Genomic DNA, 22,816 nt, shown 5'->3' on the forward strand with positions numbered 1-22,816 from the left:
ATATATGAAGAATCCCAACTGGTCTTCCATGTCCACAAAGTTAATCTGTGGAGAAGCCTTGAGCAAGAGTGTGTACAACCCTGGCAGCCACCCAGCTCTGCGGAAGTGGGAGCCAGGATCCCTCACACTCTCTCAAACCCCAGGAAAAACCATGGGGGAAGGTGTGACCACAGGGAAAGCAGCCCCCACGTGGTGGTGTGATCCAGCCTACTGGTTGCTGGGCAACTGGAGCTGGAGACACTGGGTGGGGGAGCTTCCTAAACAGCTGTGTAGACACAGAAAAGCCAAGGGCTCACTGGACAAAACCATGTTTCAACAGCACCCACCGCTTTGAGAACACCCCAGAAATCTCAGGGTGATCTGACTCCAAGTTGAAGAAGCTCCATTCAGACTTCATTAGACAAACAAAAGGAACAGTGTTAGTTCTCAGAACTGAAAATCCGGGCGGTCATCAGGAGTGGTTCCATCCAGGGGTTCAGTCAATACCATCAGTATCAAACAAGCTCCTTTTCACCTCATCTTCTCTCTGTCTTTCTGGGTATGTTACCTTCACGCCTAGGCTTTCCTCCTGGCCACAAGATGGCTTCACCAGCTCCACATTTCACACTTTCATTCCACCAGGCCCTGAAGAGCAAAAGCTCCCTTTATCCTAGAATCCCAGACATGTCTTCTCACTGGCCTTAAGTGGCTTACACACACAGCCTAAACCTGACACCAATTGGTTCATGAGGCTTTAGGTTCACCCGGGAGCAGATGCTAGGCTGACATTGAGGACAGTGAGGTCTCGGGGAAAATGAGAGAGCTGCTCCACAAGAGAAGGGAGAGAGTGAGGTGGTTATCCATGGGTGAGGACCACAGTGCCCATCAGGGATGCTGGGCCCCATGCCTTCACATCTAATCATCACTTAACCTCACCACAGCCTCCTCCTGCTCCATGAGGAAATTGAGGCACAAGGAGTCAATGTAGACATCCCAAGGTCATCAGGTGATGGATTAAGGAATTAAGCCCAGTGTGTGTGGCTCTAGCCTCTCGGCTCCTTACTGACCCACAGAGCCCCCCCTCATTGCATGTGTGCCCCAGATGGTCCCCTACTGTGGACGCAGAATCAGCACCTAATTTCCTATGACGGACTGCAGAGCTAAGACTGCTCCTAACAGTAACTGGTGTCTGGGAATGGCGCTCAGTTGGTAGTTTGCCTGGTGTGCATAAAGCCCCGGATGATTCCCAGAACTGTGGGGACTAGCTGTGGAGGTACACAGCTGCAACCCCAGCACCAGGAGGCAGAGCTGGGAAGATCACCACAAGTTCCAAGTCAGCCGGGAATGTATAGTCCTAAAAAACAAAAACAAAAACAACCCCGCAAAACAAAACAAAAAAACAAGCTACCTGCCCAGGGATGAAAATTTAAATCTACACAAAGTCCTGGTACAGAGTCTCACAGCACTTTCTTCATGATTGCTGAGATGTCCTTTAGCGGGGGAGTGGACACACACTGGTCCATGCTGGGTGGAGCACTCCAGTCAGTACTTTGAGGTGGAGTTGAGGGTGGAGCCTGACGTGTGTGTTGCTAAGGGAACAGGGACAAGGCAGGGGCATCTGGGAAGTCTACGTCTGGTTCTATTGTGAACCGGGGTCTCTTACTTGACCTGGCAGTTACTGATTCGACGAGGCTGGAGTCCAGGAGATCTCTGTGCCTCTGACTCCAGGCACTGCAAGTGCTTTGCATGTGGAGCTGTGTCCCAGCCCCACCGAGTCCTGTTTAGAGCAGGTTCTGTCCTCACCCAGACACATTTCTGTGAAGAGAGCCCCTACAATGCTAGTGTTCTACTCACAGCTTGTCCGTGCTCCGCCCCCCTCCCAGGCAGGAGACTCAAAGGGAGGAGACATGACATGAACGGTCTCCCCTCCAGGACTGATGGCAGACGGGACCTGAGGACAGTCAGGAGCCAGGAACAGCCCCATCTACTCCTGGCTGAACCCCACCATCAGCTTGCAGCCTGGATGGCTGGGATTCATATTCTCTTGCCACACAGGGGACCTGAGAACTAGGAAAGCAGAACAGAGCCTTGGTCCCCTGAGTCCATGCTTCTACTAGGTGCATACTCTGCCACTGGAACGGAGATGAAACCCAGAGACAGACAGCACGATGCAGAGCCTGCTGAGGTCCAGAAAAGTTCCCACAGGCTAGGGCTGTAGGGAAGGGGGCTGGAAGCTGAAGAAGGCACCCAAGAAGCCTTGCAGGAGTGTGCCAGGATAGGTTACATCAGCTCCCAATTTAAATATGCTACTGTCAGCAAAACTTCCCCCGGAGGGTGTGGGGGTGGGGGGGTGGATCAGGCCAAGAAGACATTAACAGACTACATCACCCTGAGATAATAGAGTCCAGTGAAGGGAGCTAGGCAGATACTGTGTAAGGTAAAGACTGGCTGGGGAGGGAAGGATCGGCAGGCCCATAGGTACAGTGAAGGGACAAAGAGTACTTCTTGGCAGATCACAGCAGAGTTAATGTCATTTTGAATAACTTGTTTACTCAGTGATTATGTGATTAATGGGTACTGTGGGCTCGGGGACATAAAACCGAAGCAGAGTGGCTGATCCATTTCTGGGCCTGGCTGCCATCACCACTGTGGTAGGAATAGTCAATCAACTTAAGTCGTCTCCCGGGGCAAACAGTGGGTAGTAAGTGGGCTAATAAATAGATGTGGGGTTTCCAGAACCCTCATCTCTGGAAAATCATAAGCATGAGAAATGATTTCAAAAGTGACAAGAAGGTGGCTTTCTCAACAAGAGGCTCACCGAGGCCTTTACCTGGTGGGCTCCTGAGGACTCAATTCTCTGTTGCGACCCTCCTTACCCCCCTGCCTGCTCTCTGACCTTTGCTTAGCCTGATGACCCTGGCTCTACCTGACCTCTCCAAGCATGTGGACCTGACTGGGAGGGATGCAGGTCTCCACAGCAGCCCAGAGCTGCAGAATGAAGGCAGGGACAGCTGAGCCAGGAGGAAACCAGCAGTCACCTCACCTGGTCCTCTTTTTATAGGTCAGCAAAATAGGGCTCAGAGAGGTTGAGTCAAATCCAAGGTCACGGTAAAGAGTCCAGCAGCCCTGGCCGGCTACTGAGATGGGAGAGTACAGATGGCAGGCAGCCCTCTCTGTGTTCTTCCAGGAGGCCTGCCTCACCTTGTAAAGATGACCACAGCTCTCCTGCAGCGTGCCGCACAAGCATGAGGGCCTAAGCAGTCCCCAGCACCTAGGGCCAGTGAGATGGCTCAGCAGGCAAAAGGTGCCTGCCTTCAAACCCAGTGACCTAAGTTCAATTCCCCAGACCCATATGGCAGGAGAGAATCGACTTTCTGGAAGCTGCCCTCTGGCTTCCACTTGTGAGAGGTTATGTGTATGCCCCCTATACATGCACACACACACACACACACACACACACACACACACACACACACACAATTTTTTTTAGTTTAAAAATTAAAGCTTTGTGGCAGTGCCTGCACTGGGGAGTGGAGACAGGAGGGTTCCAGGGACTCAGTGGCCGCCAGCCAGCCCAGCCTAGACACATAACCCCAGGACTACATAAGACCCTGTCTCAAAACATGGTGGAAGCAATTGAGGAAGGTATCCAGTGTCAACCTCTGGTCTCTCCTGCACCTACACCTGCACCTTCACACACACACACACACACACACACACAGCATATATTTGTCTTCTGGATCTGGGTGGAGACACTTCATTTAAAATAACTCTCGGTTCCACCCATCTTCCTACAAATGCCGTTTCGCTGTTCTTTCCGGCTACACATAACTCCATTGTGTCCATGTACTGCACTTTCATTACTCATTCATCGGTTGACAGACATCTGGACTGGCTCCCTTTCCTGACTCTTGTGAATAGAGCAGCGATGAACACGGACATGCAGATGCCCCTGTGGTAGGACTCAGACTCTAGGGTAAACACCCAGGAGTGTACAGCTGGCCTGTATGGAAGTTGTTTTTGGAGAAACCTACCACATTGATTTCCTTAGTAGCTGTGGAAATGTTCAATCTCAGGGGGATTAAAAGTCTCCTCAGGGAAGGGTTAAAAAGACAAGCAGCAGCAGGAGGAGGAAGTGAGGCTGGGACAGGGGTGGGGTGGGGTGGGGTGAGACTGACAAGATGGACAGAGGGCTGTGGGAGGGGAAGATCAACCAACCAATCACTTTTGTATAACAATCTAAATGAAAAATATTAAAATACATTACAGTATTCTCATATAACTTTTGCCCAGCCTGGCATGGTGGGAGCTAGACCTGGCAAAGGGGCTCTGCCCTAGAGCTTTCCTCCTGCATGCTTCAGTTCCTCTCAGAATCATCTGTAATACAGAGTGAGGCATGAACAATATATAAATAGGTGTCAGGCTAGGTTGTCTAGGGAGTAATGGAATCTACAAATCAGGTACATGTTGGGAATATGATTTTCAGGTGTGTTACTTTTGCTTATGTTGCATTTGTTTAACTCTGTGAAGCTGTGATACTGTGTCTGTGTAAAACACCTGGTGGTCTAATAAAGAACTGAACGGCCAATAGCAAGGCAGGAGAGAGGATAGGCGGGGCTGGCAGGCAGAAAGGATATATAGAAGGAGAAATCTGGGAGGAAGAAGCAGAGGGAGGAGGAGGGCATCAGGGGCCAGCCACTCAACTATACAACCAGCAACAGAGTAAGAATGGTTACAGAAGTAAGAAAAGGTAAAAGCCCAGAGCAAAAGACAGACAGGTTAATTTAAGAAAAGCTGGCAACAAACAAGCCAAGCTAAGTCCAGGCATTTATAATTAAGACTAAGCTTCCATGAGTGACTATTTGGGAGCTGGGTGATGGGCCCCCAAAAGAGTAAGGAACAAACAACAGGCACACATGGATTTTTCTACCATGGGTGTTTTGATCTGCTGCCATTTGACTCTGCAGATGTGTGACCTGTAGATACAGGGACTGGTATCTCTCTCCACAAGTCTGTCAGTGTGCACATGGGCTCAGAGGCTGACCATGGGACAGAAGGTAGACAGAGAGACCAACCTGGCCCTGAATAACAGCTCTGGTAGGAGCCATCTGTATCAGTTAATGGTCAACAGAGAGACAGATCAAGAGGCCAACAAGACACTCAGACACAGGCTTGTTAGAATGGGCAACACTGTTGAGGCTGGGAAGTCATCTGATTGACTATCTGAATGCCTGGGCTGCTCCAGTTTAAGCCCAAAGGCAGAACCAGAGTACCAATGTTCTAATCCCTGGTTCCAATCTGAAGGCCCAGGCACCAAAGCACTTGTGTCCACACCAGAGAAGAATGCCAGTTCATACCTTCCAGCACTGCTGCTCCAGTCTGCCATGTCCCGCACATGTCCCTCTTCACCCACCCCGAGTTAAACGCTGCTCCCTAGAACTGCTTCAGATGCCCAGGACACGTGTGCATCCCTTAGCCGGCCATGTTCCCACAGAACACTAGACATCAACATCAGCAGCCTTGACCAGCTTAACCGGGCCTCTCCATGTCAGTGTGCTCTGAACCAGAAAAGGAGGGGGATGCGGAGAGCTTTGGGCTGTAGAATGGGGGTGCAGGGCCAACACCAGCTCCCTGAACTGGCAGGGCCCCAGGTTTGCAGATGCAGCCATCTTCCTTCTGCATCCACTGTGACACCCTAGAGGGGAGGGAGGAGGCAGCATCCACCCTGCAACTGAAAAGGGCTGGCTTCTCCACAGTGGGCAGCGGGCTTCTGCAGCCAAGTGACCCAGAGAAAGGACTCCCGGTGCCTGCTGCCACGCCGCATCCTTCAATAGGGACACTTAACCCACAAAACACCACAAGAGCCAGCACAGGACCCGTGTGTTCCTAGTTCCCCAAGCCTAATCCTCAGAAAGGTAGGGATTCAGGCCTCACAAACAGGAAAATGCTCCCAGACCGCCCTCCTGCTCCACCTGGACCTGCGCCAGCATTCCGACCCTCCCAAGTCTACTTTCAGGTCTGCAAACTGGATGACGGCAGAGTAGTTCTGGAGGGCAGGGTCTGAGCACCCACTTGTGGTGGCATGAAAGGCTCCTCACAATGACCCACTACCTCAGCACACCCAAACACACAGACTACTAGTGATCATTTCTTTATTCAAACTAGACATACAAGAGTCTCCACTCTTCGACTACTGGGTATTGCCGGACCCGCCCCCCCCCATTAGCCTTGCCCTCCCCGACTATGCTTTCCACCTCCCCCTGTTGGCCCCCAGCAGGTCCTCCCACTGTAGAGGTCCAAGTCCACTAGGGTCCTTGTCCCTCGAAGTCTGGATCAGTGTCTGAATTTACCCACCAGTGGCTTTGAGGGCCAGGCCCCCAGGCCCTGCAGGTCCAGCAGGAAAGAGAGCTGCTGGCGAGCTTCCCTGTAGGGCACAGCCTAGTGTGGAGAGGAGGAGAAGACAGGATGAGTGAGGCGTCTGTCTGCTAACAGTGTTGTGAGTGGAGGAAAGGGTTGGAGAGAAAGGAAGTCCACCTTGGCAGCCTCATAGGTCTCCAGAGACAGGAGCTGGGGCTTCTCCAGAGCTCTGGCAACCTGGCGGAACGCCGCGAGAAAGGCCGCTTTACAGAGGCGGGAGGGGGGTCCAGTGCTGGCCCTAAGAAGACATGCGGTGGTCACTGGAAAGGAATAGGCAGGCCTGCCCACGCCACTCACACAGTCTCCTCCTACCCAGTGCCTGTGTTGTCATCGGAGTCACAGGAGGCACAAGCCACCACAGTGCTCTTACCTACCCATGAGCACCCTGCTAAGGCTCAGTCCCACAGGGCCCTCCTTACTCAGCCTTCACACATCCAGTGGCCACATCAACAACTTCGATGTCAGGATCTCCCAGGCTCCAGTTGAGGCTCAGGCCATGGCAGGTGCTGGGCATGGGGTCGGAGGGGGCCACCAGGGGCCCAGCAAACAGGTGCAAGGTGGTGCGGACATATGGATATGGAAGACATGACCCCAAGACACTGTCCAGTCTAGGCCGGGAATGAATGGCCCTGTTCACAGTTGGAGGGTCATGGCAGGGGTCAGCTGTGGGCAGAAGGCACAGGACATGGCCTGAGCCACCATATCCTCACACCACTCACAGCCCATTCTCTGCCCTAGCACTTTGTGCCCCTCACCTAAGACAAGACTGGTGGCATAGAGTGGTGGCAGGAAGTGGGCCAGCAGCCCACCGCCCAGCCCAAGGACAGCCCACCGTGCCAGCTTGTCACTGGCTGAAAGGCAGCCCACGTGGGTATTGCGGAGGGCAGGTGCGGCATAGGCTACAGGTTTCAGCTGCCCACAGACATGGGCCTGCAGGCGGAAGGCTGATCTGTGCAGGTCACTGTCTTCTGAGGCCAGTGGGAAGCTGTGGAGGTGGGGGGAGGGGGCCAGAAGCCCAGAATCAGGGCACTCTTTACACCCTGGCTCCCCCACAACGAAACCAAGGGACCACCAGCCCCAGGCACGTACTAGCTGTCATGGGCTGCCCCCTTGGGGGTGTTGCTCACATACAGATGCAGGAAGACCCCGGGCTTGAGGGCGAAGGGGGGTCCAGGCCCAGGCTGGGGGGCCAGCACTGACCGCTCCTTGCCCTTGGGACCCCCCTGTGTGGCCAGCAGGAGCTGCCGGAAGAAGAACCTGGGAGTGACAGGCAGGGGGTGGGGTGGGGTAATGGTCCTAGGCAGCCTGCCACAGACCCCGTCTGCCTGGTCCTCACCTCAGCAGGGCCCTGCGGGCGATGACCAGACCATGGCAGTCATGGAGCCGTCGGCCGGAGAACTCCAGCCAGCCAGCATAGCTGCTGTTGCCTGTGCCCAGCGCGACCAGCTCGTAGGTCTCCTTGGAGTGACCAACCGTGCCTTGGACCTCTGTGCAGGAAGGGACAGAAGACTCAGGCCAGGAGCCTGAGCTTGTGTGTCGAGCTGGGGTGGGGGCAGGGCAGTTCCTACCCCTCTCCAGGATGACTGTGGGTGCGGGCAGGGCAGTTCCTACCCCTCTCCAGGATGACTGCGGCCACCGTCCCCTTACAGGCCTGGTATGGTGAGCTCTCATTCAGCAGTCGGTCCAGGCCGGCACTGACCACAGCTGCACAGCGCTGCTCATGGGTCAGGATATTCTCTGCACAATGACCAGAGGACAGTGCAGGACCCACAAGTCATGCTTCCCCCACCTTGCCCTCTTGCCCTGAGAGCAGACACCAGGGTTCGAGCCAAGCGCCTACCTACCTGTGCTGAGGGAGGTGAGCAGAGACCGGCGGGGAGTCACAGGGGGCTCTGAAAGAGACAAGAGGAGCTGGCTGCACGGGTGCTGAGTCTTCCCATCCTTTGGGAGGCCCAGCAGAGGAGGCCAAGTCTCCACCTTCCAGGCATAGAGTCCACCAGCAGCTGCTCTTGGGCTCCCTAGCTCAGGTGTGGGACATGGGAGCAGAGGCGGCCCATTTCTCCATGCTGACGCCCAGATGGGGCTGTAGACCTACACCCTCCTCCACACACACACACCCCACCATACATACTCACATCCCCCCCACTACACCCCCCATACCCCACCACACCCCCCCACCATACACACTACACCCCCTACCCACACACACACACCCTACCATACACTTCCACCCTCCCACATACACACCACACACACACACCCTACCATATGCTCCTAACCCCCACATGCACACACCACATGCACACACACCACACACACACACACACAGTGGCTCATCCCAGTTAGGCCTTGGCTACCTGGCCTTTCCAGATGCTTCCGGATATACTGAAGGGCAGAGATCGCTGCCTGCTGCTTGGCCTCCATCTTGCTTTTCCCTGTTCCCGCAGGACAGACCAACCCATCCAGCTCTGCACACACAGAGAATAAGGAGTCTGGACCTGGGGAAGAGATCTTGAGGAAGGCGCCTCCTGGCCATCAGCCCCATCTCCACCATTTCTAGTGGGGATTTATCAACCCTAGCCTCCTCCTGACCCCTGACAACAGATGACAACCAGATCAACAAGGAGGGTCTAGCACACTGAGTGGGCACTCTACAGTCAGCAGGTGGTGTGTGTCTTTCCACGCTATCCCCATTGCTAACTCAACCTGGCTTTCACAGAGCCTTCTGGAACAAGCATGAATGACAGGAAGAGTAGGCACTTTGGGGGAGGTAGTATAGAACCTAGGAGGAAGTTTCCCCACCCCATATAGGACAGCTTCCTGCCTGCCACCAGACTCAGCCTTTTATTTTTCTCTTCCAGGGAACCCTCCTCTTAAAAAGCTCTTTCTGTTCAACACCATCAACTCAGGTGTAACAGCCCAAGAGCAGGTTAAAAAAAAAAAAATCCCAGAATTGGGTCACCTGATCCAAGGATACAACACACTTAAGTTCCTTCAGGTGTGTGCAATCCTTTTTGGGACAGTGGCACTCCCCATGAGCAAGGTGCAGTCTCCAACCTAGACAACTGTGATTGCATGAAACTAGCCTTTTTCACCAGAGGTGGCCGATGGAGACGTTTGCTTAGCTGTGGCCTTGAAGGCATCACACCGTTCGAGCTGTTCACCTCGCTCCTTTGTAAATGGGGTTTACCTGGGGGACCCCAGGCTCATCGTGGCCAGCTCAGCAGGTCACTGGAGGCAGCCTGACCTTCCTGCATTAATTAGTGGCTCCTTCACCCCACAACAGACACACACCTGCCCCAGGCCCCACCTGCGGTCTGGTCCTCCAGGAAGGTCAGAGAGACGCCCAGGTTAGCCACGCACTGGGTGAGCAGGGCCACAGCCTGCACTGGGGGCGGGTCCCTGGGCAGCAGGCTAAGCCCCTGGGGGTCCATATGGAAGTCGCCCGCGGCCCCCGCGCGCAAGACCGAGCCCCTCGGGGCCTTACAGGCCTCCTCGCCGGCCTCCTGCTCCCTAACCACCCCAGGTTCAGGGGTCCCAGGTGTCCCGCCCCCAGCCTCCGTGGACTCCTGGCCTCCCGAGGGCCTCCAGGGTCCGGGGCTGATCTGCAGCGACGCTGCCAGTCGAGGCCTCCTGCGCCCACCCTCGTCCACGCTCGCCATGGCCGCACCAGAACTCGCGCCGCGCCTTTTTTTACGTGGAGCATGTGGCACACGGCTGATCATGAACTCCGCCTCTGCCTGGAGCCGGCCAATGACAGACCGCGGAGCTGTGATAGACGCTGCGACCAGCCAATGGGGAAGCTTGTCTCCCCGAGCGGTGGTTGTGTTCTCTTACCCGCCACCCGCCAACTGTGCTGCACGAGGGCAGGTCTCGTGAGCGCTCCCACCGTCCTCCTTTGCTCTTGACGCGTGGGAGTGGAAGGCTGAGGGTTTGCAGGCTTTCCTCCCAGACCACAGCCCATCTTAGCCCCCTTACCTGTACCGGGGTCCTTGTCCCTTGTACGGCCCGACGTGGCGCTCTAAAACCTCTTGCCGGACCTTCTGGAAGTCAAACAGAAGTGCGCGCTAGCCCCAGATTAGCCCTTGTCTATCTCTGCTTCCCAGAAAACTTGCATTTGGGTTGGGAAATACCACAAGGTGTCAGTTATTTAAAACGAGCGGAGTATGGCTGGCAAGATGGCTCAGCAGGCATTTGCCTCCAAGCCCAGGAACCTGAGTTCAATTCTTGGGGCCCACATGTTAAGTGCAAAGACTCAATTGCCAGAAGTTTACTGTGGTCTCCACATACCTGCCATGACATGTTCACTCACACGCATACACACAAACGTAATTTTTTTTTTTTTTTTTTTTTTTTTTTTTTTTTTTTTTTTTGGTTTTTCGAGACAGGGTTTCTCTGTGCAGCTTTGCGCCTCTCCTGGAACTCACTTGGTAGCCCAGGCTGGCCTCGAACTCACAGAGATCCGCCTGGCTCTGCCTCCCGAGTGCTGGGATTAAAGGCGTGCGCCACCACCGCCCGGCCAAACGTAATTTTAAGTGAGGGGATTAAAGTGATGGGGGATAGAGAAAAAAAACTAAGATGAAGGCAGAAGAGGTGCGGGCAATTTACATAGTATCGGCTATGGAAAGTGATGCCAATGGCTTGTAACTACGTAAATATTTGACGAGGTTGGACACTATAGGCTTGTGTGGGTTGTTTGTTTTTTCGAGACAGGGTTTCTCTGTGAGACCATCCTGGAACTCACTCTGTAGACCAGGCTGGCCTCGAACTCACTGAGATCTATGCCTCTGCCTCTCAACTGCTGGGATTAAAGGCGTGCACCACCACTGCCCAGCAGTACATTTGTTTTATTGAGTGTTGGATATATGTTACTAGATTACACTGCAGCTTATTCAAAGCAAGCCAGGAGGACCTGGAATTAGCCTCTGTGAAGAAATTAGTGTCTATAAGGGTGATGTAGGATACTGGTGTGATAGGCAAAATGATGGTCTCCCCAAGATATCCATACCCTAGTCCCCAGAGCCGAGGAATATATGATGGAATTTGACAAGGGGAAATCAAAGTTTCTAATCAGTTGATTTTACTTATTGTTTGTTTGTTTGAGACAGAGTTTCTTTGGGTAGCCCTGGCTTTTCTGGAACTTGCTCAGTATCCCAGGCTGACATCGAACTCAGAGATCCACCTGCCTTTGCCTTCCTAGTGCTGGGATTAAAGGTGTGTGCCACCACGGCCAGGCTAATCAGCTAACTTTAAAAGAATATGTCTTGGATTATCTAGGCAGGCCCACTGTAACCACAACCATCCTTATTGGAAGAGAATCAGAGGTAGTATCACAAGGAAGATTCAAGTAGCCATTGTTAGCTTGAAGATGGAGGGAGATGTGTGCTGTGGAATGCAAGAAGCTTCCAGAAGCTGGAAAAGGCAGAACAGTAGTTTCTCCCTTCTCCAGATGCCCCTGCTCGTACTGTGGCTTTGGTCCAGTGGGTCTGTGCTGGACCCCTGGCCTCTAGAAGTGTAAGAAATTGTACTGTGTTAGATTTCTGGTAACTTGTCACAGTGGGGGCAGGAGGGGAGGGGGAGAGAGGAGGGGAGGCGGGAACTGACCTATATGATCTTCAAGCTTGGCATAGGCGTACACAGCTGATCCCAGTACTCAGAGGATTGAGGCAGGAGATTTGAGAGTTTGAGGCCACCTGAGCTATACAGCAAGGCCCTGTCTCAAAATGAATAGTCTGCAGTGGTTTTGCATATATGCACCCTAAAATAATTTCTAAAAAACTATGTAGCCCCAATTCTTAATCTCAAAGTTATTGGCAAAATGTCTTTTTTTTTTTTGGGTTATACTATAATCACTATTTTAAATCTATTTCACCTAAACTATAGGGATGCTGCCTTAGGTCATTTCATTTATGAAAAATGCATCCTAAGCTGACCTCCTCATGATGCAAAGCTGGTCCTCAGAGGCAGACCAGTCTGCCAAGCCAGACTTGAATTATATCAGGAGCAGTCTGACGTCATTTTTCAGTTTGAATAAGTATGCAGGCATTGCCCTGAGAGAACCAACTCATCTCATTCTCTTGCCGACTCAGTGTTTAGGTCATGTTGGGTGGGGGTTGTGCCAGACAAGTTCCGCCCTTACCTTTTGAATTCTATTTCTAAGCTTGAGAACTAAGTAAGCTGTGACCTAGCCAATAAGTCAAAGTGTCCATGAAATGGTGCATCAAGACTGATGTAATTTTCTTCTCTTTTTGAGAAGACTTGTGAAACTATAACACACCTACAGAAAATGGTACAGACGGTTCACGCTGAACATGCCCTTATGTTGTGGAATACGGTTCTCTGGGCAGGCTATGGCCATTGCCATCTTGAAAAGAGACCAACTGTAATTTGTAATTACTCACATGAGACCCTCCCTGGATCAAATCTGTTCAAGTGCACTCACAGAAGGGGGGTGTGGGGAGGGTCATCAGGCCCCCACCTGAAATGACAGCTGTTCCCTCCACTCTTACGCCAGATGCACATAATCCTGCCCAGCTCCAGACTCTTAGCAGATGCTGGAGTGTCTACAGTAGATGGAAGGGTAACTAAAGGGTGGGGGAGCTCATGTCTATGCACCTATGCTGCAGTGGGGCTTGGGGGCAACTCCAACGAACTCACTGGTTCACTGAACTGAACTTCAGGGGCATCATTTCTTTGGGCTTCCAGTGCCTTCTTTACTGAGGTGCACAGGTACAGACTCCTGGGGAATGGCACACACTGCCATGTGAGCAGCACTCAGTGAAAAAGCAGACCCATCATCTCACAAAGCCCATCCTCGTCTCTTCATGGCGCTCTCTTCCAGGGCCTCCTGCAGGGTATCTGCTGTCTCCTGGCACCTTGCGTTTGGCACCTACTTTAGGGCAGCAGTCCATGAGGGAAAATGGTGCTGTAACTGTGAAAGGGAAGGTGGAAAGGGGCCATCTGACTCCAGGCACCGTCCAAATACAAACTGTACAGCTGGAAATTGACAATCTGCAAATTGATTTTAAAAAAACAAACAATAAAACAGGGCCTCATGTATTCCATTCTGGCCTCTAACTTGCTGTAGCCAAGAATGACCTTGAACTTCTGGTCCTCCTGCCTCTGCCTCTTCTACAGATTGCTGGAATTACAGGTATGGGCCACCACTGGTTTATGTGGTTCTGGGACTAGAACCCAGGGTTTTGTGGATGCTAAGCCATCACCCTACCAGTTGAGCCTCCTCCCAACACCTCTTACACCTCTTGCAAATTGATCCTTTTTTTTTTTTTTTTTTTTTTTTTTTTGAGACAGGGTTTCTCTGTATAGTCCTGGCTGCTGTCCTAACTGGCTCTGTACACCAGGCTGGCCTTAAACTTGGATCTGTCTGCCTCTGTCTTCCCATTGCTGGGATTAAAGGTGTGTGCCACCACCACCCGGCGCAAATTGATCCTTTAAAGATCTCAGAGTATGAGCTATGGGTCAGCAGTGTTATCTCAGACCCACTAAATTAGAAACTCAAATGGGCCCAGCAAACTGTTTTAACATGCCTCCAGGTGGCTCTGATGTACACTTAAGGTATCAAGCTACAAGGATAATGATGTTATTTCTGACTGGTCAGTGGTGCTAAAGCCACATACAGGGGATTCCTATATCACCTGGGAATGGGAACGATGTTGACTCAAATGCAGCCTTCATCTTTATGACGTAGAGAATAGAAGGTAGCTTACTCTTTAGCTAAAACATAAATGAGCATGGCCCCACATGATGGCTAAAATTGGTTGTCAACTGAGCATTTGGAATTAATTGGGCCTAAACTGCTGGGCACACCTGTGAGGGATCTTCTTAATCAGATTATTTGAAGAAGAAAGGCCCACCCTTAATCTGGGCCACACCTTCTGGTGGAAACCCAGATAAAAGGATGTGAAAAAAAGGAACTGTGATTTTTGTCTGCTTGCTCTCACTCTCTGGCGAGACTGTTTATTTATGCCATTGCTGAGGCATTCCCTTTACCAGCATTCAAACCAACTTCTTTAGGATTACAACAGACTGATGATGAGCAGCTCCTCAGGAATTATCCAGGACTCCAGCCCCAGACTGGGACTGCTGTGACATCCAGCATCATGAACTGACCGTCTACCAAGAGTCTCACCTTTTCCGTCATGAGACAGCGCTTGCTGGACTACCCAGATCACAGCTGTAAGCCAGTCTAATAACATCTCTATTCTACAATCATCATCTGTTCTGTTAGAGAACCCTAACACACCCGGAAACACAGATTCAGGTTTCCCTGGATAACCTTCTACACCGAGGAGACAGATTTATGAAGTTTTGCTAATTCCAGAACAAAGGAAGTCATAACCCAAATCGGTTTGCAAATACATTGGAGGGAAACGTCATGTCAGTAGATTACAGTGAATCAGGAGAATCTATTTTAGGTCCCAAGATTCTATCTGGAGACATTCTTAGCTTCTGGGTCAGCAGAGCCACACATCCTAAGTTTCACATGAAAGTCACAAGACAAAGGCAATTTACAGGCAGCGCCCAGGACTCGCTGCATCTGGATTTGAACACGTTCCCCAAAGCACGCAGGTGCACACTAGAGTTTGAGAACTACAGGCTAATACTCCTTTCTGGCCCCTGATTAAACCACACATGAGCCCAGGGGTATCTGTAAAGCAGATTCTTAAGATTTATGGGCAATAAATACAGTGCATGGCTCATCAGAGGTGCTCAGTTTGTTGAGCGAATCAGTTTAAGCTTCACAACCGCTGCGTGAGGCAGGAAGTTAATGAAGCCAAAGCAAGATCAACCAACACCGGGCTGATAGGAATTCCACACCTCAGGCGCCACGACCACGTCTATTCCTTGTTTGCTCGGCAGGGAGCGCTGGAGGACGCCGCGAGGCCTTGTTGAGGGCGGGATTTCCTGTTTCTTGGGAGCACTTCCGGCCTGATCCGGGAAAACAGTTCGGTCCGGCAGTGGATGCTCCAGCGTTCCGGGCTGAGGAGCTGATGAGTGGCGCTCCGGCTCCTTTTTGGCCCTCGGATCAGGTGAGACTGTCGCCGGGAACCAGCATAGTCTGCGCGCGTGGGGGATAATGTGAGCACGTGGCGGTTCCGCGTGGCTACAGAAAGGACCGCTGTTCTAGAGAGTTCTTACTTTTATTCGATCCTTGGGCATTTTCAGAGAAGCCTATGATGGGCAGCAGCGGGCTCCCGCGCTGAGGCTTGTTCGGGACGCCTGGGATGAGGGAGGGCGGCCTCGGGACCGGGTCTCCCCTAGGGCACACATGTGAGGAAGTTAACCACACACCGATTCCTCAGACTCCTCAAATTCAGGGCCTTTGTGCCTCACCCAGCAGGTGCTCTTGTTGCTGATGTTCGATTTAAATTTTTCTAAAAATGTGGGCTGATTAGCAGCTAATGCTTCTAGAGCAGTGGTTCTCAACCTCCCTAATGCTGCGACCCTTTAATACAGTTGTGGCGACCCCAACCTTAAAATTATCCTTGTTGCTACTTTGTAACTGTAATTTGCTACTGTTATGAATGATAATGTAACTATGTTTCCCGATGGTCTTAGGCGGCGGCCGCTGTGAAAGAGGGCTGAGGACCGCTGTTCTAGAGAGTTCTTATTTTTATTCGATCCTTGGGCATTTTCAGAGAAGCCTATAATGGGGAGTGGGAAAACAGGAATAATATGCAGCCCTTGTCCACAGAGGAGTGGAGCATGGTATGCCTGTCACTGTCCTGCACGGTGCTTATCCACTTCATCCCCCACACTCTCCTCTTTGTATATTCTGAGGTTACCTATCTCTTTGGCACTTTTTTCTGCCTCAGAGCCTTTTGCACTCACTGGTCATTTTCCCTGGACCCTCTACCCAAATGTGTGCAGAGCTATCTCCCTGACTACCCTTAGGGAGCCCTCACCTGTCCATCAGCACCCTCCCCTGTGAGGAGGGGAGTGAGTAGTTCTCCTGAGGCCCTTCTTACTCTCTGGCATTAGGCTGCATAGTCTGGTTTTTTACCTGCTTCTTTGTAGTAGACTCCCCCGAGGGCACTGTTCAGACTCCTAATGAAGGCATGTGTGACCCTAGATACATTCTCTCCAGGATGGACTTCCCCAGCTGTCTGCGCCCCTCGTTGTTTATGGCTGGTCCTCTTGGCATGACTGATGGCCCTGACCTGTCCTTCATGTGCAGCTGGAGAGATGCACTGACCCTGCCAGGGTCCCAGCCACAGAACTGCAAGGTGAGGGTGGAAACAGGGCCCTTCCCTTGGTCACCCCACTCATCATTCACACCCAGTGGCACAGGTGATGGGGAAAGAGGGCCAGGCAGATGCTACTCCTGCTGTGCACAGGCCACCCTGCTATCCAGAGATAGTCGCTCCACAGAGCCTGTGGCTCCTCTTTCCTCCTTCTCTCTCCCCAGATTCAGCAGGTATTTATTGGCCAGTGTTTCTGTGCCAGGGTCCTTACGGGCCCAGGAGCCACCTCAGGAACTGCCGGTTAAGGTGGGAGAGCTTGTACCAACAAGCAGACCCCGTGTAGTGTGGCCTTGGGTCTCCTGGAACAGTGGGATGGCAGGGGAGGGGGGCAGGATTTCTGCTGGCATCTTGGGAGGGGCATCGTTATCTGCCCAGCCTGTGGGATTGAGTACATGCAGGAGAGTAGGTCAATGAGGGCGTGTTGAGGGGAGGGGGTGTTCTTGGACCTTGAGACAAGGGAGCCTTGCTGGTCCTTGCTGGGAACCTCGCTAGCCCACTGAATAGCAGGACTCAGAAGTGACTAAGGAAGTGAGAGCTCACTGGGTTCTGGTGGACAGTCAAGTCTGGGTGCTTCCTTCTTTGAAAGCTGGTGTGAATGGAGTTTAGGGTTGATTCTGGAGTTGGCTGCCTACGTTTAAGTCCATGCCTTCTCTTGTTCTTTTTGTTTTGTTTTGTTTTGTTTTGAGCAGGGTTTCTCTGTGTAGTTTTGGTGCCTGTCCTGAATCTCACTCTGTAGACCAGGCTGGCCTTGAACTCACAGAGATCCGCCTGGCTCTGCCTCCCAAGTGCTGGGATTAAAGGCGTGCGCCACCACTGCCCGGCTCCACGCCTTCTCTTTACTGACACTGACTTGGGGCGAGTGACTTTGCAGAGCTGTCATGAGGACCGAGTGAGTTATAGGCAGGGAGTGCACCTCTGCCATGTTATTGCTGTCCTGTTCCCCTAGGACGGGACATTGCCGTTGACCAAGAACCTGCTGTGGGAGCCAACCACACCAGGACCCCTCCCCCTGCTGCCTCCTGGTCATGGTAAGGGTCTCCTTCTGGGCTCCCTCCAGGGACCTCAGCCATCACTCACTCACTCACACACACACACACACACACACACACACACACACACACACACACACACACAGAGGCATTGCAGGCTCTGGATACCTCCAGATACTATTGTGTTTCCATGCCTTCTCAGGTTCTTCTCTGACCTCTCTCTCCCCTTAGATCCCTGGGAACCTGGCATGACCCCTCGGGATCTGCTTTTCCGGGGAGGTCACTGCTACCAGTTCCGGCCTCAAGTTGGGCTGGATGTCACTCAGCAGGTAAGTGGTCCCTGGGTAGGATTGTGCCACACAGCCTGGGCTGTGCTGAGTGACACAGACATTCCCCACAGGTCAGCCACTTCTTGTGGGACCATGGGGACATAGCCTTCGCACCCCTGGGGAAGCTCATGCTGGAGAACTTCAGATTGGAGGGGAACAAGGTAGGTGGCACTGGCTGGGTGAAGGGTCGGCCACCTCTCTGGTGAGACCCAGGGGTGCAAAGCTGACAGGCCTTCCCTACAGGGCTACTCGAAAAAGATGACCATAGTCAGCGCGAAGAGGCTGCTTCAGGACCTCGGTGGACACCAGCCCTGGGGGCAAGTAGCCAGTGAGAAAGCAGCCATGGATAGGCCTGGCTGGTGGTGGGATGTGGAAGGATCTAGGACACAGACCAGGTTTTCGTCACAGCGGCTTTTCCAGCCCATGGTCATGAGTCACGAGTTCACAAAATCCCCAGCTCCAAGCAGCTTAAGGGAAAAGAGAATTGATCATTGGTGGATCTTAGGCCCAGATACATCCAGGTACCCAGAGTGTTGACAGGGCTCTCTGCTTTCTCGTCCACTTCCTCTGTCTGACTTAATTCAGGTAGCAACAGGAAGGCTTCTTATTCTAAGGAGTCAGTGTCTGAAGTACCACAAACCCTAGGAAAGACTGGTTGGCCTGGCTGGAGCCTCTCAGCTCTCTGTGGGCCACTCACTAGGAGGCAATGAAATATTCAGGGTTTGGGGTTCAGGAACGGGGTAGGGTGTATTCTAGGTAGCTGTGAAAGAGGTTGTCTGCTTGTCCTGCATTGTCCCGTGCCATCCTCTGCTGCTCTGTCCCCAGGTGTCCTTGGGCCTTCCTCAGCCGCCGACTTCGTCGCTTCTCCATCCTTGGGGGTCCTGTCCTGAGCAGGTCAGTGTCGGTGCTTATGGGGAGGCTGCTGCATGAAGAGCTGGCTTTTCGGTGGGAGCAGTTGCTGCTGGATGAGGCCTTCACTGGGGGTGCCTTGGCCTGGCTCCCTGGAAGGACAGCACGGGCTGGGCAGCTGGTCTACCCTAGTGGAGGTGCCTTGGACAAGCTGTGTATCCTTCCTCATTTGGTGGGGATCCTGAGGCCATCCACAGAGTGGTCCAGGGGAAGAGTGAGATGGGTGACCAGAGTCCATCCCAGTCCTTAACTAGGGGCTCAGATTTCCAGGAGGTCAATGTGAATTCAGGTGGCAGTCCCCGGGTCCTTGAGGACCCTGGGCACATCCAGCTGCGGGGACCTGTACGGCAGGTGGTGACCAGCACTGTCCAGGGAGAAAGTGAGATTCCTTCCCCTCCCTCCTCCCTCCCCCTCCCCTCCCTCCTCCCTCCCCTCCCTCCTCCTCGTCCAGCTGGCTACCTCCCCGCTATACACCCACTGCGGGCCTGACCTTTCTGTCCTCCCCAGCATTTCTGGCCGTCCGCTCTGACTACCACTGTGCCATGTGGAAGACTGAGAAGCAGGGGCCCCCAGCACCGCTGCAGGTGCTGCAGGTGGAGAAGGGGGCCACTGGTGTCAGCCTCAGGTGAGAGATGTTGGCTTCCTAGCAAGGACAAGGGCTTGGAGGAAGGCTGGGTTGCTGGATCATAACATAGCGCCCTGTGCCCTGTAGCCCTCACCTGCCAGGAGAGATGGCCATCTGCAGCCGTTCTGGAGCTGTGTGTCTGTGGACCCCACAAGATGGGTAATTCCGCTTCCCCCTAAAACCTTCCAGCTCAGAGCAGAACCATGGTCTTCCTTCCAGCCCAGCCCCTCGACACCCTTGTGCCCCTAAGCCCCACCCGACCCACACCCACGACCCGCTTTTCTTCTCAAGGCTGCAGCTAGTCTACAAGGACCCTGAGACGCTTGCCTTCCGTGATCCTTCTACCTGGCGCTGGACAGACTTCACTGCCCACCCCCGGGTGCTGACTGTGGGTGACCGCACAGGTGTGAAGATGGTTGACATTCAGGTATTGGTGCAAGGGGGGCAAGAAGCAACAGAGCCAGAAGTGATGGGCTGCAGGAGGCCCATCTCAGCCAGAGAAGACTCTGGCTGATCGTGCTGCACTTTCCCTAGGGTCCCCCAGGCTGTGGGCTGCTGCTGTTCCGTGCCGGAGCAGAGGCTGCCTGCCAGAAAGGAGAGCGGGTGCTACTTGCCCAGTACCTTGGGCAGCCAGGTCCCACCTGCACTCCTCTGCATCTCATCTGCACCCAGGTGAGCAGCAGCCTCCTCCTCCCTGGGCTCTGACTCAGGCTTCACCAGAGTTCCTGCCAGCAGACCTGATACACAGCCATAGGAACCAGGGAGTGTTGGGTCCCTGTGCATGTGACCTCACTAGGGCAGGCAAACTCGGTCATCTGCCAAATCAGATCGGAACCTGGGAGGAGGCAGAGGTTGACTGTAGCTCAGGGTCCCAGGTGGCCCGGGAGTCTACCACTGGGAGCTTTCTTCATGTCTGTAGTGAGAACTCTTTTGAGATGGTGCTGCCTGTCCAGGAAATACATGTTCTAAGTTTGGTAGGCCAAGTTGAGAGGGACTTGAAGGCCGATGGGAGTGACCTCTTCTGGGTGTTGGGTACCTCCTGCAGGCTGTGTGGCCTAGAAGGGTTATTGGAAGGCTGGTGCCAGGCATCAGCCATGCCCAGCTCTCCCTCTTCCCCAGTTCTCGATATACCTGATGGATGAGCGCCTCCCCCTGGTGCCAATGCTCAAGTGGGACCATGGCCTGCCGTCTGCACCCCTGCTTGCCCGCCTGCTACCCCCAGCTAGCCCTGGCTACCCACGGCCCCTGCTACTGGGGGGCCAGGGTGGACAGCTTCAGCTGCTGCATATAACAGGTCAGCCAGGCAGGTGGGAGGCTCATGGACATGGGCTGGGGAAGGGGCTGGGGCTGGTATGCCTAGCTCTTTGTCCTTCCTCCAGGAGAGGGGATCTCCGTGCCCCAGCTGGCAGGACCTCCTCAGTCTCTGCCCTCCATCATCGACTCCCTCTCCGCCTTTCCTCCACTGGAACCCAAGAGGCAGCAGCAGCTGCAGGAGCGTCTGGAGGCACCAGTCATAGGTGGGATGGGCACAAAGGGCTTGGGGCTGCTGTGGGGAGGGGCTGCTGTGGGGAGGGGCTGCTGCCAGGCCCTGCAACTCTTCTCCTTCCCTGTCTAGGTCTGGCTGCCGCCCCACCCTGTGCCTCGGCCCCAGCACTGCTGCTCTTCCAGCTGTCAGCAGCTGGGGACGTCTTCTATCAGCACCTACGCCTCCAGCCAGCCTCTAGTCTTGGAGAAGGAGAGCCACGTGATCACTCAGCACCAGAGGGCCCTGCATCCAAGGCAGTAGCACCTGTGGGCCAGTCCTCTTGGACCCCTCAGGCCACTGTCCGTTGCAGCCGTTGGATGGAGGCCCTGATGGAGCTGGCCCCCGCTTGTCCAGTCTGGGCCGCCCCCACCTTTTCCCACCGTCGTTTTCTGAGCCACATGGAGCAGCAGAAGAGCCAGACCATGTCACAGAAGCTCCGAGCAGCCATGGCCAAGGGGAAGCTCTTGCGGCCTGAGGATCTGGGTACACTCCCCAGGGCAGAGCCGCCCCCTGCACCTCAGTGCAGCCAGCAGGATGAGCTCACTGAGCGCTTGGCAGAAGCCTGGGAAGGTGGGGTAGCCTCCTGGTGGAAAAGGCATCAAAGTCAGACCTCAGGGTCCCAGACACAGACCAAGCGGCCTAAGCGCCGGACTCAGCTGTCTAGTACCTTTTCCTCACTTACGAGCTACTTGGACTTCCCAGATACCAGCAGCCTCCCTTGTAGCCAAGACCATTCTACCTCAGAGGCCTGGCCTCGGCCTCCAGGGACCCCACCCTCCCAGGAGTTGACACAGGAGCTGTGGGCCCAAGGTGTACAACGTGAACGTCGGCAGACCCTCCGGGACTACATGGCCAAGCTGCCACTTAAGGACACTCCAGGACCTGTGGCTACACCGCCCTCCCAGGCCTCCAGCCTCCGGTCCATGCCCTTCAGGCAACAAGCACCTCTCCTCTCTGGCTCCCATCCTCCCCGGAAGAAGCCACGCATGGGCTTCTGAGTGTGGAGAGCCATGCCTGAAAAACTAGCCTTCATCCTGGAGCCTTGCACTGAGCTTAGCCAACATGGTCTCCAGGACAGAGTCTCTGCCTCCCAAGGACAGTGTGCCCAGCTGAAGGAATGGGGAGCAAGTCTGTTTCATGAATTTGATGGCAGGTTATTTCAGAGCGCCGGCTGCAGAGGCTGCCTCAGGGTCACTGATGTGGGGACCCCATGGGTCCTTAGTCCCCCCACTTGCCCAGTGTGGGCTGTCACACACTGTTCCCACTACTGTTTTCAGTGCTGCATGGAGCAGAAGTCAGGAGACCACACCACAGAAGCTTTGAGCAGCCACGGCCAAGGGGCAGCTCCTGTGGCCTGGGGATCTGGATACACTTCCCAGGGCAGAGCCGCCCCCTGCATCTCATTGCAGCGGAGTTGCTGGAAAGTAGAGCCTGTGTGTCAGTGTTAGCCTCCTGCCCTCAGAGGAAATGGCCTCCTGTGGTGGCACAATGTGGGTGAGCAGCTGCTGTTGGGGACTGTTTGTGTGACAGTCACATGGGCTCTGTAGGAGTTGGTGCTTTGGCTCTGGCTCGGGGACTGAATAAACCTGTCCACTGGCCACGAGCTGGATGGTCATATGAGCAGAGAAGATGGTATCTCTGTGGACCTTTCCAGGTCTGATGTGTAAAGCCCTACTCCCTCCACCTTGGGGATGCACACACAGACGGTGTAGTGGGGTGGGGTGGAGTCTCTGGTCTCATCCTAATGGAACCTGACTGCAGCCCAGTAACATGCTGAC

The 22,816-nt window shown here is 53.8% G+C and overlaps 2 protein-coding genes across 7 annotated transcripts; one reads left to right on the forward strand and one right to left on the reverse strand.

The window, feature by feature from the left end:
* Nucleotides 1-6,174: 6,174 nt before the first annotated feature.
* Adad2 (adenosine deaminase domain containing 2) lies at nt 6,175-10,125 on the reverse strand. 5 transcript variants are annotated; one of them, XM_059262527.1, is made up of 10 exons: nt 9,707-10,115; nt 8,754-8,864; nt 8,241-8,288; nt 8,008-8,133; nt 7,733-7,883; nt 7,486-7,653; nt 7,152-7,381; nt 6,816-7,059; nt 6,514-6,634; nt 6,175-6,417 (listed from the first exon to the last, which is right to left on the reverse strand). In XM_059262527.1, the coding sequence occupies exons 1-10, from the start codon at nt 10,056-10,058 to the stop codon at nt 6,313-6,315; spliced, it is 1,656 nt and encodes a 551-aa protein (XP_059118510.1). In that variant the 5' UTR covers nt 10,059-10,115; the 3' UTR covers nt 6,175-6,312. The 5 variants fall into 5 exon arrangements, with proteins under 5 accessions (XP_059118510.1, XP_059118509.1, XP_059118511.1 ...); XM_059262526.1 differs by having other exon boundaries at nt 6,176-6,417; nt 8,754-8,894; nt 9,707-10,114; XM_059262530.1 differs by having other exon boundaries at nt 6,177-6,417; nt 10,040-10,125.
* A 6,303-nt stretch (nt 10,126-16,428) lies between these two features.
* Taf1c (TATA-box binding protein associated factor, RNA polymerase I subunit C) lies at nt 16,429-22,655 on the forward strand. Of its 2 annotated transcripts, none has more exons than XM_059263930.1 (14): nt 16,429-16,643; nt 17,608-17,689; nt 17,882-17,979; nt 18,051-18,140; nt 18,223-18,296; nt 18,805-19,043; nt 19,151-19,294; nt 19,336-19,513; nt 19,601-19,672; nt 19,805-19,940; nt 20,048-20,185; nt 20,633-20,807; nt 20,893-21,030; nt 21,129-22,655. In XM_059263930.1, the coding sequence occupies exons 1-14, from the start codon at nt 16,476-16,478 to the stop codon at nt 22,034-22,036; spliced, it is 2,640 nt and encodes an 879-aa protein (XP_059119913.1). In that variant the 5' UTR covers nt 16,429-16,475; the 3' UTR covers nt 22,037-22,655. The 2 variants fall into 2 exon arrangements, with proteins under 2 accessions (XP_059119913.1, XP_059119914.1); XM_059263931.1 differs by having other exon boundaries at nt 16,470-16,643; nt 19,151-19,267; nt 19,396-19,513.
* Nucleotides 22,656-22,816: the final 161 nt, after the last annotated feature.

The sequence above is a fragment of the Peromyscus eremicus genome, chromosome 5 (assembly GCF_949786415.1).
Source record: "Peromyscus eremicus chromosome 5, PerEre_H2_v1, whole genome shotgun sequence".
NCBI lineage: Eukaryota > Metazoa > Chordata > Mammalia > Rodentia > Cricetidae > Peromyscus > Peromyscus eremicus.